Source organism: Phocoena phocoena, chromosome 10 (genome assembly GCF_963924675.1).
Source record: "Phocoena phocoena chromosome 10, mPhoPho1.1, whole genome shotgun sequence".
NCBI lineage: Eukaryota > Metazoa > Chordata > Mammalia > Artiodactyla > Phocoenidae > Phocoena > Phocoena phocoena.
The window spans coordinates 37,050,310-37,069,656 of record NC_089228.1 but is presented as its reverse complement, the minus strand read 5'-3'; the positions used below and the strand labels follow the sequence as shown (position 1 = coordinate 37,069,656).

Sequence of the window (19,347 nt, the reverse complement as noted above, 5' to 3'; positions counted from 1 at the left end):
TAACATTCAGAAATCAGTTGCATAAATTTCTTGACACTAATGATGAAATATCAGGGGCTTCTCTGGTGGTCCAGTGCTTAAGAATCCACCGTCCAATGCAGGGGACACAGGTGCGATCCCTGGTCGGGGAACTAAGATCCCACATGCCGCGGGGCAACTAAGCCTGTGTGCTGTCAACTACTGAGCCTGCATGCCCTAGAGCCCGTGTACCACAACTACAAAGCCTGCACAGTCTGGAGCCCATGTGCCACAAGTAGAGAGCTTGCTCACCACAACTACTGAGCCCATGCTCTCTAGAGTCCGTGCACCACAATGAAGAGCCCATGCACCGCAATGAAGAGCCCATGCACCGCAATGAAAGATCCTGCATGCCGCAATGAAGATCCGGAGTGCCACAACTAAGACCCGACAGAGCTAAATAAATAAATATTTTTTAAAAACCAATGAAATATCAGAAAGAGAATGTATAAAAACAATACTTTTTAAAATCACACCAAAAAACATAAAATACCTAGGAATAAACCTGACCAAGGAAGTGAAAGACTTATATGCTAAAAACTATAAAACATTACTAAAAGAAATTAAAGAGAATGCAAAGAAATGGAAAGATATCCCATGCTCTTGGATTGGAAGAATTAATATTATTAAAATGGCAATACTACCCAAAGCAATCCACAGATTTAATGCAATCCCTATCAAATTACCCATGACATTTTTTGCAGAACTAGAATAATGCAAAAATTCATATGGAGCCATAAAAAACCCAGAATTGCCAAAGCAATCCTGAGGAAAAAATTCAAAGCAGGAGGCATAACTCTCCCAGGCTTCAGACAATACTACAAAGGTACAGTAATCAAAACAGTGTAGTATCAGTACAAAAACAGACATATGGATCAATGGAACAAAATAGAGAGCCCAAAAATAAACCTACACACCTACATTCAATTAATCGTGGACAAAGGAAGCAAGACTATAAAATGGGAAAAAGACAGTCTCTTCAGCAAGTGGTACTGGGAAAGATGGACAGCCACATGTAAATCAGTGAAGTTAGGACACACACTCACACCATGCACAAAAATACTCAAAATGGCTTAAAGACTTGAACATAAGATGTAACACCATAAACTCCTAGAAGAAAGCACAGGCTAAACATTCTCTGACATAAATCGTACCAATGGTTTCTCAGGTCAGTCTCCCAAGGCAACAGAAATAAAAACAAAAATAAAATGGGACCTAATCAAACTTAAAAGCTTTTGCACAGCGAAGGAAATCATTTAAAAGAAACAAGGGACTTTCCTGGTGGTCCAGTGGCTAAGACTCCACACTCCCAATGCAGGGGGCCCAGGTTCAAACCCTGGTCAGGAAACTAGATCCCACATACTGCAACTAAGAGTTCACATGCCACAACTAAAAGATCCCACATGTTGCAACTGAAGATCCTGTACACAGCAACAAGGATCCCACATGTGGCAAGGAAGATCCCACACGCGGCAACGAAGATCCCGCACATGGCAACTAAGAACCGGCGCAGCGAAATAAATAAATGTTAAAAAAAAAAACAAAAACCTACAGAAGGGGAGAAAATATTTGAAATGATGAGACCAAAACTGCTTAATCTCCAAAATATACAAACAGCTCATACAACTCAACAACAAAAAAACAAACAACCCAATTGAAAAATCAACAGAAGATCTTAATAGACATTTCTCCAAAGAAGACATGCAGATGGCCAGTAGGCACATGAAAAGATGCTCAACATCACTAATTATTAGAGAAATGTAAAACAAAACTAAAATGAAGTACCACCTCACACCAGTCAGAACTGCCATCGTTAAAAAGTCTACAAATAACAGGGACTTCCCTGATGGCATAGTGGTTAAGAATCCGCCTGCCAATGCAGGGGACACGGGTTCAAGCCCTGGTCTAGGAAGATCCCACGTGCCGCAGAGCAACTAAGCCCGTGCACCACAACTACTGAGCCTGCGCTCTAGAGGCTGCATGCCACAACTACTGAAGCCCATGTGCCTAGAGCTCCACAACAAAAGAAGCCTGCGCACTGCAATGAAGAGAAGCCCCTGCTCGCCGCAACTACAGAAAGCCTGCGTGCAGTAATGAAGACTCAACACAGCCATTTATTTATTTATTTATCTTTTTTTTTTTTTTTTTTTTTTTTGTGGTACACGGGCCTCTCACTGTTCTGGCCTCTCCCGTTGCAGAGCACAGCCTCCCAACATGCAGGCTCAGCGGCCATGGCTCACAGGCTCAGCCACTCCGCTGCATGTGGGATCTTCCCAGACCGGGGCACGAACCCATGTCCCCTGCATCGGCAGGCGGACTCTCAACCACGGCACCCCGAGGGAAACACTTTTTTTTTTTTCCTGAAGTCTACAAATAACAAATGCTGGAGTGGGTGTGGAGAAAAGGGCACCCTCCTACAATGTTGGTGGGAATGCAAGGTGGTGCAGCCACTATACTGGAAAATAGTATGGAGGGTCCTCAGAAAAGTAAATATACAGTTACCATATGATCCAGCAATCCCACTCCTGGGCATATACCCAGACAAAACTATCATTCAAAAAGACAGGGGTTTCCCTGGTGGTATAGTGGTTAAGAATCCGCCTGCCAATATAAGGGACACAGGTTTGAGCCCTGCTCCAGGACGATCCCACATGCCGTGGAGCAACTAAGCCCATGAGCCACAACTACTGCGCCTGCACTCTACAGCCCGCGACCCACAACCACTGAGCCCACGTGCCACAACTACCGAAGCCCACGCGCCTAGAGCCCGTGCTCTGCAGCAAGAGAAGCCACCGCAATGAGAAGCCCGCACACCGCAACACAGAGTAGCCCCCACTCGTCGCAACTAGAGAAAGCCCACACGCAGCAACAAAGACCCAACACAGCCAAAAATAAAAAGATACAGGTACCCCTATGTTCATAGCAGCACTATTCACAATAGCCAAAACATGGAAACAACCTAAAGGTCCGTCGACAGATGAATGGATAAAAAAGATGTGGTACATATATATAATGAAATACAATCCAGCCATAAAACAGAACGAAATAATGGCATTTGCAGCAACATGGATACAACCTGAGATTATCATACTAAGTAAAATCAGACAGAGAAAGACAAATACCACGTGATATCACTTATATGTGGAATCTAAAATATGGCACAAATGAGCCTATCTACAAAACAGAAACAGACTCACAGACATAGAGAACAAACTTGTGGTTACCAAGGAGGATGGAGGGAGGCAGAGGGATGGACTGGGAGTGTGGGGTTAGTAGATGCAAACTATTACATTTAGAACAGACGAACAACAAGGTCCTACTGTATAACACAGGGAACTATATCCAGTCTCCTGGGATAAACCATAATGGAAAAGAATATTAAAAAAAAAAGAATGTATATATATATACAAATGAGCCACCTTGCTGTACAGCAGGAATTAACACAGCATTGTAAATCAACTATACTTAAAAAAGAGCAGCAAGCATAAACAAAATAAAACAAAATAAAATTTAAAGCTATTTCAACATCTGTGAAAGTACAATCCAGCAACTTTTTTAAACAGCAGCTAGAATACAGTCAATTTAGTAACTTACAACCAGCTCTTAAAAAGAAATGAAATAGAAACTATAAGGATGCACTGCACAAAGGGTAAACAATGTTCAAGAAAACTCTGATACATATAATGTATGGGTTGCAATGTAAAACAAAATGTACCCAGCTTTTGGAAAAAAGTAAAATGTGTAACTATCGGTTCAGAAAGTTTGAGAAACACTGCTCTAAAGCAGTGAATCTTTTTTTTAAATAAATTTATTTATTTTATTTATTTTTGGCTACACTGGGTCTGCGTTGTTGCACGTGGGTTTTTTCTAGTTGCGGCGAGTGGGGGCTACTCTTCGTTGCAGTGTGCAGGCCTCTCACTGCAGTGGCATCTCTTGTGGCAGAGCACAGGCTCTAGAGCCCAGGCTCAGTAGCTATGGCACACGGGCTTAGCTGCTCCATGGCATGTGGGATCTTCCCAGACCAGGGCTCTAACTAAACCCATGTCCCCTGCACTGGCAGGCGGATTCTTAACCACTGTGCCACCAGGGAAGCCCTAAAGCAATGAGTCTTAACTGTAGCTTTGTGAAACACCAGTTGCCAATCTGTCTAAAAATAATGATTTTGTTTTCTTTTTTTTTTTTTTTTGAGCCGGGGGGGGGTGGGGGGGCCGGGGCCGTCTGCACTGCGCAGAATGCAGAATCTAAGTTCCCTGACCAGGGATCGAACCTGTGCCCCCTGCAGTGGAAGTGTGGAGTCTTAACCACTGGACCGCCAGGGAAGTCCCCAAAAATTATGATTTCTGACTCATTAATTTACACACTATAATTAAATGTTTTTAAAGAAGTAAAACATTGATTCACACCAAAAAATGTGCATAGGATATTTCTGAAAGGTAAAGAACATCATATAATCCAGTGGTAAGGTCTCACAAGGTTAAAGAGGTTTATAATCTACACTCTAGGACATTGGATTCAAGGCAATGTTATTTCCAACCTAATTATGATTATCTTTGAATAATTCACTTCTCTCGACCTAATAAAAATCAGTTATTAAGAAACAAAACTGTTCTAGGGCTTCCCTGGTGGTGCGGTGGTTAAGAATCTGCCTGTCAACGCAGGGAACATGGGTTCAAGCCCTGGTCAAGGAAGATCCCACACGTCGAGGAGCAACTAAGCCCATGAACCACAACTACTGAGCCTACGCTCTAGAGTCCATGAGCCACAACTACTGAAGCCCGCTCGCCTAGAGCCCGTGTTCCACAACAAGAGAAGCCACCACAATGAGAAGCCCACTCACCGCAACAAAGAGTAGCCCCCGCTCGCCTCAACTAGAGAAAGCCCGCGCGCAGCAACAAAGACCCATGCGGCCAAATATAAATAAATTAATTAAATAAATTTATTGAAAATAAATAAAATAAAAATATAAAACTGTTCTTGCAGAAAGCTTTATTATTCAAAATACCCTTTCATGTTTCCAACATCCAGAGGGTATTCACTTCATTCTAAACATACAACAATAAAACTATAAAGAATCAGAGATGATTTTCCTACAATGACAACCAAGAAACTTTTACAAAGCACAGTAAAATCATCTGTAATCTTCTATAAATCTTGCATATAACAAATACACTGCTGTAAGTGCTTCATTTTCACCATGCTTTTCAAAAGAACTCACATTAAAAAAAAAAAAGAATTCACATTAAAACATTTCTGACAGGAGATAGATTTTTTTGGTCTCCCACAGTGGGAGCTAATTAGAGATTTTTAAATCTAGTCTACATAATACTGCAAACTATAGCATTAATAACAATGTTAATCTCTAAAATACATTATGTGGTACAATTCTGTAATAAAATTTTCTTAAAAGTTAAGAAAATCTGTTTCCAGATCTTTCACTTGGCTTATGCATTTAACTATACTGAGACTTCCAGATTTTTTCAGAAGATTAAATTTTTAGTGTCTTTAAAAGCAAAGAAAGCTATATAGCATACACAATTCACACTGCAAATTCTTAACGCTAAGAGACAAAATATCAACATTACTTCTAAAAACACAGCAACTAATTTTTGACAACTGAAATATACACACAGTCACTAACAAATTACCATTCTCTGGTCTTCAAAGCACTTATCCTTACTTGAAATTATCAGTTTGTCTCTGTTCTTCCAAATATATATATAAATGTAAGCTCCTATCTTGCTGACAAAATATTCCCAGCACATAGCATAAAACACAGCCCAGCACAGCCTTCAAACATTAACTAAGTGAATATTAAATACTGTCAAGAATAGGACAGCCTTCCTCAGAACAGAATGTCCTCATCACTGGGGAAGACTACTCATCATTAAGAATAAGAGTCTTAATTACTAGAGAAATGCAAATCAAAATTACAATGAGGTAACCTCACAACAGTCAGAATCACCAACATTAAAAAATCTACAAAGAATAAATGCTGAAGAGGGTGTGGAAAAAAGGGAACCCTCCTACACTGTTGGTGGGAATGTAAATTGGTACAGCCACTATGGAGAACAGTATGGAGGTTTCTTAAAAAAAAAACTAAAAATAGAACTACCATGTGACCCAGCAATCCCAAAATGGGCATACACACAGAAAAAACCATAATTCAAAAAGATACATGCACCCCGATGTTCCCTGCAGCACTATTTACAATTGCCAGGACATGGAAGCAAGCTAAATGTCCACTGACAGAAGAATGGATAAAGAAGATGTGATACATATATGCAATGGAATATTACTCAGCCATAAAAAGGAACGAAATAATGTCATTTGCAGTGACGTGGATGGACCTAGAGACTGTCATACAGAGTGAAGTCATAAAGAGAAAGACAAATATCGTATAGTATCGCTTATATGTGGAATCTACAAAAATGGTATACAGATGAACTTATTAGCAAAGCAGAAATAGAGTCACAGATGTAGAAAACATGATCTTAAGATTTTAAAAAAGACTACAGCACCCAAGCAGCAAGTACTCACTAAAATAGTTATTTAAAACTTTTTCTTATTGTTTGTCTTAATTTATTAAGATTCTATAATATAGATTACTACTATAATAAGAAAAAACTATAACAATTATTTTAACAAAGAAAAACAGATCAGCATTCAACTAAAAAATAAAATGTTGACTTTTCTTTTTAGTAAGTACCTTTTCTTGAAAGACGACAGCAGTTTCTAGCCCTGGCATGATGTCCAGTAGGAGTCTGCAAGCAGCAGTGTTTAAAGGGGGCTCTCGGCTTGTCATCACATATGCATTCACCAGCTGTAAAGAAAAGGAGTACATCTCATCTGAAATTCAACCCAATCAAATTAATAATGACTAATAAATCCTTAATACATTCCCATAGCTTGCCTAAAGGGTATTAAAGAAGACTATACCTAACATTACTAATTAAACCTGTAATTATTAGAAATAGTTATGATCCTGCTGAGCCATGATAATACCATATAATTTCTTCTGCCACTTTAAAGTCAAATCCCCCTAAAACAACTCAGCAACCATAGAAATTCAAGCTCAAGGGGTATCACAAAGAAAACACCCCCATCCTCATATACACTTTTTCAGAAGGATAAAACAGGGCAAGATAAGCCTCCCCTCACCCCTCCCTGATTCTTGACAATAGTTAATGAAAAATTTTGAGTTTTATATTTTATATATATAAATGTATCAATAAAACTTTCCTTTTGGCACTCATCAAATAAATACTGGATCTCTAAGTGGCACTGTGTTCTATTGCTGGGTATACAACAGTGAATAAGACACAGTCCCACCATCAAAGGGTTCATTATCCAAAAGAGGTGACAGTTGGAAAAACAAATATCATAAGTACAGGATGCTACAGAAACCTGTAGGAAGCCTACAACTCTGCAAGGGAATCAGAGAAGGCTTTAGAGAGGAAGGGATTCCAAGTGAGAACATGAAGGACAAGCAGGAAGAGCTAAGGAGGAGTGGGGAAGAGAGGAGGGCCAAAGGTCAGGAACAGAAAAAATGAGAGAACAGAGGCCATGAGATTGGGTTTATAAACCAAAATAAAAAATTTAAAATTTGTCTTGAGAGCAATGGGAAAGCACTAATGGATTTTAAGCAAGAGAATGACATGATCATTTTTTGCATTTGATAGATTTTCGGGATATAAGTAAAGAATGGGTTGGGACAAGATAAGAAGAGAAACCAATTAAGAGGCTATTGCAGTATCGAGAGATGGTGGTAGCTAACCTAAGGTCTGACAACAAGGGCAGAAAGAAGTGGAGGGATTTGTGAAGGTTAAGGGGGAGGGCACAATAAGACCTGTAAGCTCACTGAATAAGAAAGCTTAGAGGAATAAAGGATAACTTCCAGCTGGCTAGGAAAGGACACCATTACTGAGCTAGAGCATAAGAGAAACAGATTGTGGGGCAAACAATGAGACATGCAGAATTCAAGGTGCCTGTGGGAAATATCCATGTGGGAACGTCTAGAAGGCAGCTGGAAGTGATCTGAAGCAGAGAAGAGACACCAGTGATAAATAAAATTGGGAATTAATATAATACAGATAAAAATAATAGCTAATAATTACTGAGCCCTCATGTGCCAGGTTCTGAACTAAGCATTTTTCATGTTTAATTTCATTCAAGGATTACAAGAACATTTTAAGGTAAGAACTATCATCCTTATTTCATAGATTAGGGAAATAAAGCTTTGAGAAAATAAAGCTTGGAGAGGCTTAAGTTGCCTAAAGATCAAAATGTCAATGAAGAGTGGAGCTGCACTTAAACCCAAAACATGGACCCCAAAGCCCATGCTCTCAAGCATCATGCTATTCCACCTCCAAAATCAAACCTAACAGCCACAATTTATTGAATAATTACTATGTTCAGGAGCTGTGAGTAATACATACTTTTTTTTTTTTTTACCCTCATTTACTCCTCAACAGACCAGAGTTAAATAAGGTACTTTCTCTCCCTCCACATGCCCAATGCACACACCCATAGTGTCAGTGCAGAGTCATACGGTACATATCACTCTTACTTTTCTATTCAAGAACCCAAGAGAACTCCTATATTCCCAAACTCAAAATCATCTCACCCCAGAATGAGCACAGATGCCTTGGGAACCCTCACCAATATTCAACTGAACAAAGTACACACCAAAGAGAAAACACCTTGGCCACAACCAGGACTTTGGTAATAAAGAAGTCCATGATTAGTCTATTTCATTGAACCAATACCAAATTTATAAAGCTACCCACTCTATTCCCAACTTTGTCAAGGCCTCAGGAAAAAACAGACTATTTACAAAAAAAACAATAAAGGTACAGTATCTGCTGATGATAATCTCTAGAGAAAAGTAAGAAGCAAACCTACTGCATTCATGAAATCATCATTCTTGAAGAGTATTCTCAGCAAGTGGCCCAGCATACACTCTGGATCAGCTCGACCTACCAAAAGAAGAGGGGAGGAACAAACAAAGGAATGAGTAAGTCATCCCAGTCAAGCTACTCAAACCTCTGGAAAGGCACCTGGGTTGTTTTAAGTACTATTAAAAGGCCAGCAAAAATTAACAGAAACAAAGAAAAGATTCTTTTGATGAATCAGATTTCATAAGGAACATTCTTTAAAATTAAAAATGACAATAAAAAATTTGAGACACTGCTCTCTAACATTCCCGTCTCCCAGCATATTGCCTACACATCAATGCTGAATTAAATAAATGAGCACTAGACCCAGACCAGCATCACTAAGAGTATACAAGGGTCTACAAAAGAATCATAAAGGAGCCTAAAAGAATGAAAACCCATGACTTCCCAAAGAAAGGAAGGAAGCACAGCTTCTTTTGATGAGTGGCCTGGAGAAGATAGGCTCCAAGTCCAATCTCTCAACTATAATGCCAACAGCAGTACAAATGTGTCCTCAAACCTGTAATGAACACTCCAGGTTTGGGGCACAGGGGGAATCCCGCCAAGCAATCACCAATTCTAAAGATAAAATAAACTTGGTCATCTTAACTTCTGAGCTCCTGGGGAAAGAAAGGAGGCCAGGAACCTAGGATTTACTCAACACACAGCCTAAATGTAAAAGAATTACTTAATGGTTGGGAAAATTACTGGTTCGCTTTTAAAAGAGATATCATCAATTTAATTTTCCTCTCAGAGTGGCAAATTTAGTCAAAGGATACAGTTTAGGTTGAAGAAAAGATATAAGCTGCTGATATAAAGTTTTTACCAAGCTGTAATTAATATCCCAAAGTAATTCACAAAAACAGAAGTTAGAGAACGGTACCATAAAAACAAACGTGGACCTCAGATTACTTAACTTTCTCTCTTTATAAAAGATGAAACTGTGGCCCTTATTTTTATTAATAGAAATTACGCCTAATGACAAATATGACTTATCATAAGAGTTAGGAAGGAAAAAAATTGTCTTTAAATTTCTACTGAAAAAAAGGCATTCTTCTCTCCCTTCTTCCTCGTTACCATTTCATCCTTCCCAAGGCAATGTCACTAAGCATGATCATCTCTTGAATTCTTTTCACAATCCCATGAATTAACTTAGTTTCTTTTCACTTTCCTACTATTTCATGCTCTGATTGCCTTACTGAAGATATTAGCTCAATAGCCATTCTCAAAGTCACAAGTGGGGATGTCTAGGACAAGAGCAGCAGGTAACATCACATAAACAACTGGACACTCAATTTGAAATGCTTAGCTTACTTATATTTGGGAATGAAAGTCTAAGAAACAGAAATAAACCCCGGAACATTTGGGTGGATATACAATGTTCTTATTTTTGTAAGTCCCATTCATTCTCACTATCTCTCCACATACAAAATCTCAGACTCTTCTCTCCAAAAACAACTCCTGGTTTTATAAAGAGAAAATTTATATGCAGTGTTGGGCCCACACGACATAAGCTTTGCCTACTGGTAAGCTGCCTTAGAGAGAACATAAAATAGCAGTCTCAAGTCCCATACAGTTCTGTATTATAGCAAATTCCATGCCAAAGCAGGCTGGTTTGTCATGGCTCTAATTAAATTGGCCCAAAAGAAAACCACATTAACATGAGATGGCATATTTTAGCTGTTGGAACACTAAAGTAGACATCAAGAAATCCATTCATTCATTATTCAAGGTTCCAAGCATCAATTTCATAAGTAAAAGCAAGGCACTGAATGCATTCTCAACCACATCTCCCCATTAATAAAAGGATAATTATTGTTGTTAGAAAAATGAAGGCACAGAGGATAACATCTTTTGGTTTAAAAGTCAGAAAGAGAGAACATTTTTCTCTTTTTAAATCTTTGTAATCATATCAACTGAGTCAATAAGGTATATCTATATAATTTAGTTCCTTTAAGTTAGCTTCTAGTAATAGTAATCTTCCATTTAATAGGTAAATATTAAAAGTATTTCCATTTTTCCAGGAATTTATTTTTCCTCTCTGCCCCCACCTTGAGCAATATTTTAACAAATAAATTCTATTTCAATTGAAAAATATTCCTTATATTAAGCAGTTTTTTTTTTTTTTGCAGTACACGGGCCTCTCACTGTTGTGGCCTCTCCCGTTGCGGAACACAGGCTACGGACGCGCAGGCTCAGCGGCCATGGCTCACAGGCCCAGTCGCTCCACGGCATGTGGGATCTTCCCGGACCGGGGCACGAACCCATGTCCCCTGCATCGGCAGGTGGACTCTCAACCACTGTGCCACCAGGGAAGCCCTAAGCAGTTTTCTTTTGTAAGAAAATTAGAGCCAGGCTTAAGAGAACATAGTCTCACCAGGATGTCGATCATCAAATGGGTCTGGATCCCCCTTACGATATTCTTCAGTTTCTTTTTCAATCAATTCAGACATCCTAGCACAAAGAGAAGACAGGGTCAATTCTAGACAAGCATACAAAAAAAAATGTATCACTACCTACAATAGTCAAACAATCAAGGTACAAAATAAAAGCAAAAAATTAGAAAAAGGGTATTTTCCTAACAAACATAAAGACCTAAACAACTATCTCATAAAACAGCTTCCACTCCCAAATTCATTCTTCTCTCCAACTCTCCTGTCTCAAATAATAGCACTATCCCCTCAGAAGCCAAAAACAAGGAGTCACCATTAAAACTGTCCTTTTCTCCCCATTCCCCACAGCAATAATTCCTATAAGCTCTACGTACAAAATATCTCCTGACTTCAATCATTTCCTTAAATTTTGACCACTCCTACCCTTGTCCAGACCACCTTTATCAACTTCTGGACTACCTGCAATAGACTTTTCCCTGGTCTCCTTGTTTCTTGCTTCCATGCTTGACCTGACACAATACACCTCCAACTTTCAATGACCCACCCTCAACTTAAATTAAACCCAAGCACTGCAAGGTTTACAGTAACCTGGCTTTTGTCTGCATCTATGACCACTTCTTGTACTCCTCCACCCCTCCTTTATTAAGCTACAGTCACATGGCCTTCCCTACTCTTCAGAGTCCAAACTCGTAACTGCTTCAGGACCTTTCTAGGTGCTGTTACCTCAGCCTGTAACATTCTTCCACCCACCCAGGTTCCCACCCCTGCCCTAAGCAACCACTCACCTACTTTTTCTCACTAAAGATTAGTTTTGCCTGTTCTACAATTTCATATAAATGAAATCACATATACTCTTTTTTTTTTTAATTTAATTTTATTTATTTATTTACTTTTGGCTGCGTTGGGTCTTCGTTGCTGCGTGCGGGCTTTCTCTAGTTGCAGCGAGCGGGGGCTACTCTTCGTTGTGGTGCGTGGGCTTCTCTTGCTGCGGAGCACGGGCTCTAGGCATGCAGGCTTCAGTAGTTGTGGCTCGTGGGCTCTAGAGCGCAGGCTCAGTAGTTGTGGCGCACGGGCTTAGTTGCTCCACGGCATGTGGGATCTTCCCGGAACAGGGATGGAACCCGTGTCCCCTGCATTGGCAAGCGGATTCTTAACCACTGCACGACCAGGGAAGCTCCACATATACTCTTTTTATGTTTGACTTCTTTCACTCAGCACGTTGAGTCATCCATGTTGTTGCAAGTTATCAACTGTCCTTTTTTATTCACACTTTTTTTTTTGAAATAAGAAAAATCACTTTCTGAGTACCCTAAGGACTGACATTTTAACCTATTATAATGACAAGCAAATAAAAGGCTTTCATGCTCTCCAGTATCTAGGATGCTCTATCCTAACTCAAATTTTCCTGCATGCTTTATTTCCACAAAACCATACTTTCTAGTCTTAAGGGTTAAGCTCCCTGCAAAAATTCTTGCCCACTCTGGTATATTTTTCCCCATGAAGCCTCAAAAGTATTTCTACCTTTTCTACCTTTCCCCCTAAACTCTGAAAACTCTCTTTGCCACAAAGGATGATCACATAAAATGTATTTTAAATTACATATTATAAGATCTACTAGTATCTTCAGTGGAAACTAAGCAATATAGCACAGCAGAAGTTAAAAACATGGATTCTGGAGCCAGATGGCCAGTGTTCAAATCATATCTCTTCCCCTGTTTGTGACTTCGGTCAAGTTATTTAACCTCTCTGCGCCTAATCTGTAAAATGAGGATAACAGTCCCTATCTTACAGTTTCCCTGAAGTAAAAGTTAATATATGTAGTCTGCTTAAAACAGAACTTAAGTCAGAGCTATTTAGGTGGTGTTCCTATGGAAACTGGGAATCAATAACAAATAGAAAACGAATTAATCTAAGGTAGATATTGATGCAATGGGGCAGGAGGGAGCCTTCTGGAGGTAGTACTCAAGTTCTATAATTTGATCTAGGTGATGATTTTGTAAGTAAACAATCCATCCCTCAGTATCCACAGAGAATTGGTTCCAGGACCTCCCAGGGATACTAAAATCCTCTAATGCTCAAGTCCTTTGTATAAAATGGCATAGTACAGTTGGCCCTCCACATCCACAGAATCAAGCAACCGTGGGTGGACTATAAATTATATCTCAATAATATTAAAAAAAAACACAAAACCTGGGTTAAGCTCATACAGCTTGGCGCAATGCCAGTCCTTTTTCACAGAATTAAGTCGAAGTCTTGATTATAATAAATAAAACAACATAAAAAATAAAAAGTCAATCAAGTTATAGAGTTGTACATTTTTCTTAGGAAAATAGCCAAAAGATCATTTTTAAAAATAGTCAGTAAAGGAGCAGGTAGGCCTGAAATTCATTTGCTTTTCATGCAGTACACCCAAACTGAAGCCAGTTTGCAGGGTGAGAGGGATGACAGATGTGAAGATACTTTAGGAAATAGCCAGTGAACTAACAGACCCACAATTTGAAGGATGGTTAAGAGTTTTGCCCCTATCTAAAATAAACTATACTTTGAATTCATCCTACTGTCTTTTAAAGTCCCAGTCTAACCTTAAAGATCTTTTTAAGATCTTGCTCCATATAACTTTATCTTCCATTCCTACCTTATATTCACCCTCCACTCTGGCAGGGCCCATTTCCTCACTGCCACAAAAACATGCCCCAGTTCATTCTCCCCTAGATACATTTTTCAGTCACATTTGAAATTTTCCTAGAAAACCTTGTCTCTGCTTTCAATCAAGGTATATTCTACCAACTTTTAAGTCCCTGTTCCAAGGAACCTTTACCACATCCTACACTGGAAAGCCCACTGGAATTGGAGTTAAAACCCAGTATTTTAACCTTAGCTTTCTACTGCCTGGCTATAGTCTTTTGGGTTTTTTTGTTTTGTTTTTTTGTTTGTTTTGGCCACGCTGGGTCTTTGTTGCTGCGCACAGGCTTTCTCTAGCTGCGGCAAGCAGGGGGGTACTCTTTGTTGTGGTGCGCGGGCTTCTCGTTGCAGTGGCTTCTCTCTTGTTGTGGAGCACGGGCTCTAGGTGCACGGGCTTCAGTAGTTGCAGCACACGGGCCCTAGAGCGCAGGCTCAGTAGTTGTGGTGCATGGGTTTAGTTGCTCCGCAGCATGTGGGATCTTCCCAGACCTGGGATCAAACCCGTGGTCCCTGCATTGCAGGCGGATTCTTAACTACTGCACCACCAGGGAAGTCCTATAGTCTTTTGCAAGCAGCTCAGAGGATGGCGGCTATCTTTTAACAATGTAGCTCTCATACTTTTAGTGACAAATGAAGAAGCTGAGGTTCAGAGAAGTGTCTCCTACAGTTCTGACACACAAAAGGTCCTCAAACATTTGTTGAATGAATAGAAGAAACGGACTCATTCAAATTCTTTCCATTCTCCTAACCCCTAGAATATTTACAAACCACACTGCCAATCTAGCACTTCATTATATGCTATTTTGTACTACTATGCATTTTTTGGAGCCATTAGTTGCCTCCCAGATGGTTATCTCCTTGAAGATAGGGTCCCTCCATTTAGGCTTTGCACTGCTGAATACCATAGCATAATGACAAAGTTCAGTGTCAAATATGATAATTAATATGAAATAATCCTGAAAATAAAGTTTTTTGGTTTTGGGGTTTTTTCTGGCCTCACCACGCAGCTTGCAGGATCTTAGTTCCCTGCCCAGGGATTGAACACAGGCCCCGGCAGTGGAAGCACCGAGTCCTAACCACTGGACCACCAGGGAATTCCCGAAAATAAAGTATTAAAAAATACTTTATATTTTATATCTTTTGAGCAATTAAATGAATCTACCACTAACACTATCATCCCCATTCATGACTCTCCTCTCCTTTCAAAGGTACATCAATCAATAATCCACACACGTTAAATGCACAATACTTAAGATTCTTTAATTCACTGTGGCTGCACTTCAAGTAGGTTGCGATTAATAGTTCTTAATGTCCAATGCCTCTACAAATGAAAATCCACTTTCCACCAGTCAGCAATAATCCTTTCCCTAAAAAAAAACTGTACTTTCACATGTTCCCCATCTATCAAGAGCAATTATGAACAAAGCATTTATCCCTGTTTAAACTGTCATAAGATCACAGTTCTCTTTATCCCTAGAGAATAGATCATTGCATAAACAAAGTTTTTTTTCTCTGCTATGATATTACAGATTAGATGTTAAAGAGCCCCATGTTCCAGAGGCTTCCTGCTCAGAAAAACCATGGGCATCCCAACCCAGCCTTTTTTTTTTTTTTCACTTTCTCTTCTTCCTTAACACATTCATTCAATAAAATTATGTCCCACACAGTTTACTATGTACCAAGCATTGGGCAAGTCAGTGTCTGAGGCAACACAAGGAGACACCAATAAAAATGAGTAGTACCTGACTTCAAAAAAGACTTACAATTTAGTGAGGAGACACATGTAAAAAGATAATTATAATACAAGTGGTAATTAAAATGGGGGAAAGATTTTTTTTAATTGAAGTATAGCTGATTTACAATGTTGTGTTAATTACTGCTGTACAGCAAAGTGATTAAGTTATACATATATATACATACATTCTTTTTTCAAATATTCCTTTCCATTATGGCTTATCATAGGATATTAAATATAATTCTCTGTGCTATACAGTAGGACCTGGTTGTTTATCCATTCTATATATAAAAGCTTACATCTGCTAATCCCAACCTCCCACTCCATCCCTCCCCCAACCCCCTTGGCAACCTCTATGTCCATGATTCCATTTCTGTTTCATAGATAGGTTCATTTGTGTCATATTTCAGATTTCACATATAAGTGATATCATATGGTATTTACAGACATGATTTTTTTTTTTTTTCGGTACGTGAGCCTCTCACTGTTGTGGCCTCTCCCGTTGCGGAGCACAGGCTCCAGACGCACAGCCTCAGCGGCCATGGCTCACGGGCCCAGCTGCTCCGCAGCATGTGGGATCCTCCCAGACCGGGGCACGAACCCATGTCCCCTGCATCGGCAGGCGGACTCTCAACCACTGCGCCACCAGGGACGCCCTAAGACATGATTCTTGAACTGCTTCCTGAAAGGACTAGAGCTTGCCAGGCAGATATACCAAGGAAAGGCATTTCAGGCCAAAGAAACAGCAAGTGTAAAGGCACACAGACACTGGAAAATATGGTTCTATTCCTCTCTGAAGAACAACACTATGAGGCAGAAAAAGGAAGTACAGACTAAATCATAAATGGCCTCATAGGCCACTCTAAATTACATTTCATTCTGAAGGAAAAGGGTGCCAGGGAAGAATTATGAGCTGAGCTATGACAATCAGATTTGTGTATGAAAAAGATAAATCTTTCAGCAAAGGGGATGATATATTAGAAGAGGGTAAACTGTAGACAGAGGGATAAGGCACACTGCCTAATGAGCCAGTCAAGACATGATCAATACCTAATAAAATAAGTGCGAATGGGGAAGAAGAGGAAGCAGAAACCCTCAAGGCTTGGTGACTAAGTTGTGCTAGTAAAGGAATACACTAGGGAGAATGGTTTTCAGTTTTTAGTTTATAACTATTTACACCAAGGCAGGGAGTACAAAAGCACAAACTGTGAATGAAGAGGGAGGTAGGATGAAGATGATAAGCTCTATTTTGAACACAGTATGTTTCAGGTGTCTGTGGAATAACCAGGTAAACATGTGTACACCAATCAGCTGAGAAATGGGTCTGAAATTTTTAAAAAGAGGAGTCTGAAGTGAAAATAGAAATTTGAAAGTTAACATGAGAATAATTTTTTAAATCATGGACAGAGATGAAACTATCTAGGTAGAATACTTAGATTGAAGAGAGAAGAGAACCACAAACAAAACCTTGGCGCTAAAACATTGGCAGGAGAAGAACCTTGGAAAGAGAATGACAACAAAAGGGCCTGAGAGGAAAGGGAAGAAATTTTAACAAGGTTCAAGAAGTAGAGAGATAAAAGACTAGTTCTGACAGGGAAAAAAATGGATTGAGAATTCATGAAGTGAGCCTTCCTTCCTTCCTTTCTTTCCTTCCTTCCTTCCTTCCGTCTTTCTGTCTCTCTCTCTTTCCCTCCCTCTCTCCCTTCCTTCCTTCCTTCCTCTCTCTCACTTTGCTTCATCTGGGTAGCCAGAAATTATTTTGCTCTGAGAAGTGAGAATAAACTAGAGAAAGTGAAAAGAGAAGAAAGAGAATTACTGAAGGCCCATTCTATTCTCCTGAGAAACTATTTAATGGCCTACATTATGCCAATGCTTATGCAGGGTCTGAATGAGTGTTGTAAGGTCAGACCCAATGACCCCATTGATTTTCTGGCAGAGTATCTTTTCCAAGAACAATCCTGAAACGCAGTGAAACTTTAAAGATCTCGTGTCATACACTTTTACAGAGCTGGAGATGAGTTTAACATTGTAATTTGGAAAATTGCTTTAAAAATGCTTTTCTGGTTTTGGGGAAATTTTTTTCTTCCTGCAAACAAATATTTTATTAAGTAGAACCATTAAAAAAACTTCTATGGAAAAAAACCAAAAAGAATTCACAAAGTGAAAATGCTCTATAACATTCTCCAATTTTTCCTTTTTTTTTTTTTGTTTTTGGCCACGCTGTGTGGCTTGCAGGATCTTAGTTCCCCAACCAGGGATTGAACCTGGGCCCACGGCAGTGGACTGCCAGGGAATTCCCAATTTTTCCTTTTTTTAAAAAAAAGAAACTTAATTGTTCATACCTGGTAAGGATAGGTACCATGTCCTGCCCACTGCCATGTTCCTTTTCCCACTGCTCCAGCAGGGTAGTGAGCTCAGCTTTGGAGTCCACATGTACCGCTACTGTAGTCATGACTTGGCCTAAGGAAGCAAAAAAAAAAAAGAAAAACACACACACACAAATGAACACAGGCAAATAAACTTGACATACTTCCTATGAAAAGAAAAGTGAGGAGGGAGGAAAAAAGGGATGCACAAGCAAGGGAAATAACTAAAAGCATGGGAAATTTAACCCTTGGACCCTGTAGATAATTTTATTTGTGGTACAGTGGGAAACCCAGGATTGGGAGCCTGGATACTCATCAAGTCATGACAAGTCTTTTCTTCTCTCTCAACCTCAGTTTGCTAGACTGTCAAATGAGACAGGGTACTGGATCAAAATCATGATTCTTAACCTTTCTAGGATCAGGAATTCCTGAGAATCAGACAAAACCTATGGTTCCTTTCTCCCCTCAGAAACACACATACAGGTATCCCTGCTTTTCAGAGAAGTTCGCTTTATGCCATTTCATTTTTATGAAAGAACTACATTAGTATCTGGTTTCGTTAACCCAAAAAAATCTGAAGAGGACTTCTGCTTTTACGAAAAAAGGCGAAAAGCAAAAACAGCGTTGTGTTTGCTTTGCAGCGCCATTATAAATGCAGTATGCACCCCAAGCAGTGAGAGTGGCCCCGCCAAGCTCCTTCCATGGGAACTACACTCAACAGCAAGCTGCTACAGCTTTGAATTGTGCCTGTGAGCATCTGTGCTTTATCTCAATTTCTGTACATCCGTGAGCAAGATGTGCCCTAAGGTAATTGCCTCTTCAAGTCATTTCAGCTTACGAAAGGTTTCACAGGAACACTCTACAACCTGTACCTATACACCACATGTATAATAATCCCAAGTCTAGATGTCTGAGGTCCAAAACTTTGAGGCTTTTTTTTTTTTTTAAATACAGAATACAGCAAAAACTACTCCCAGAAATATTTTGCTCTTGTAAGTCTTCAGGGAAAGTTCTATGACAGATAAGCAACACATTCCTGTTAATTCTTAACAACAGATCAAGAACTGAAGTGGATATCATTACCAACATGAAAGCTGAGAAAGAATATTATAAACCCATTCGTCCTTCAGCCTTCCTAATCTGTCTCACAGCCAGCTGATCTTCTGGAAGGATAAGAGGCTGGAGAAAGGCATAAAAAGTTGCTGGGTTGAGTGATCAGC

The 19,347-nt window shown here is 39.6% G+C and overlaps 1 protein-coding gene across 1 annotated transcript in view; it reads right to left on the bottom strand.

Annotated features, from left to right (window-relative positions):
• DCAF1 (DDB1 and CUL4 associated factor 1) overlaps window positions 1-18,213 on the bottom strand; it is an 84,228-nt gene extending 66,015 nt beyond the window's left edge. The window contains exons 1-4 of the mRNA XM_065885474.1: window positions 18,104-18,213; window positions 11,329-11,405; window positions 8,920-8,993; window positions 6,725-6,838 (exon numbers count right to left, since the gene is read on the bottom strand). Of these exons, the coding sequence (XP_065741546.1) occupies window positions 6,725-6,838; window positions 8,920-8,993; window positions 11,329-11,405; window positions 18,104-18,213 (375 nt within the window). The remainder of the gene's footprint in view (window positions 1-6,724; window positions 6,839-8,919; window positions 8,994-11,328; window positions 11,406-18,103) is intronic.
• Window positions 18,214-19,347: the final 1,134 nt, after the last annotated feature.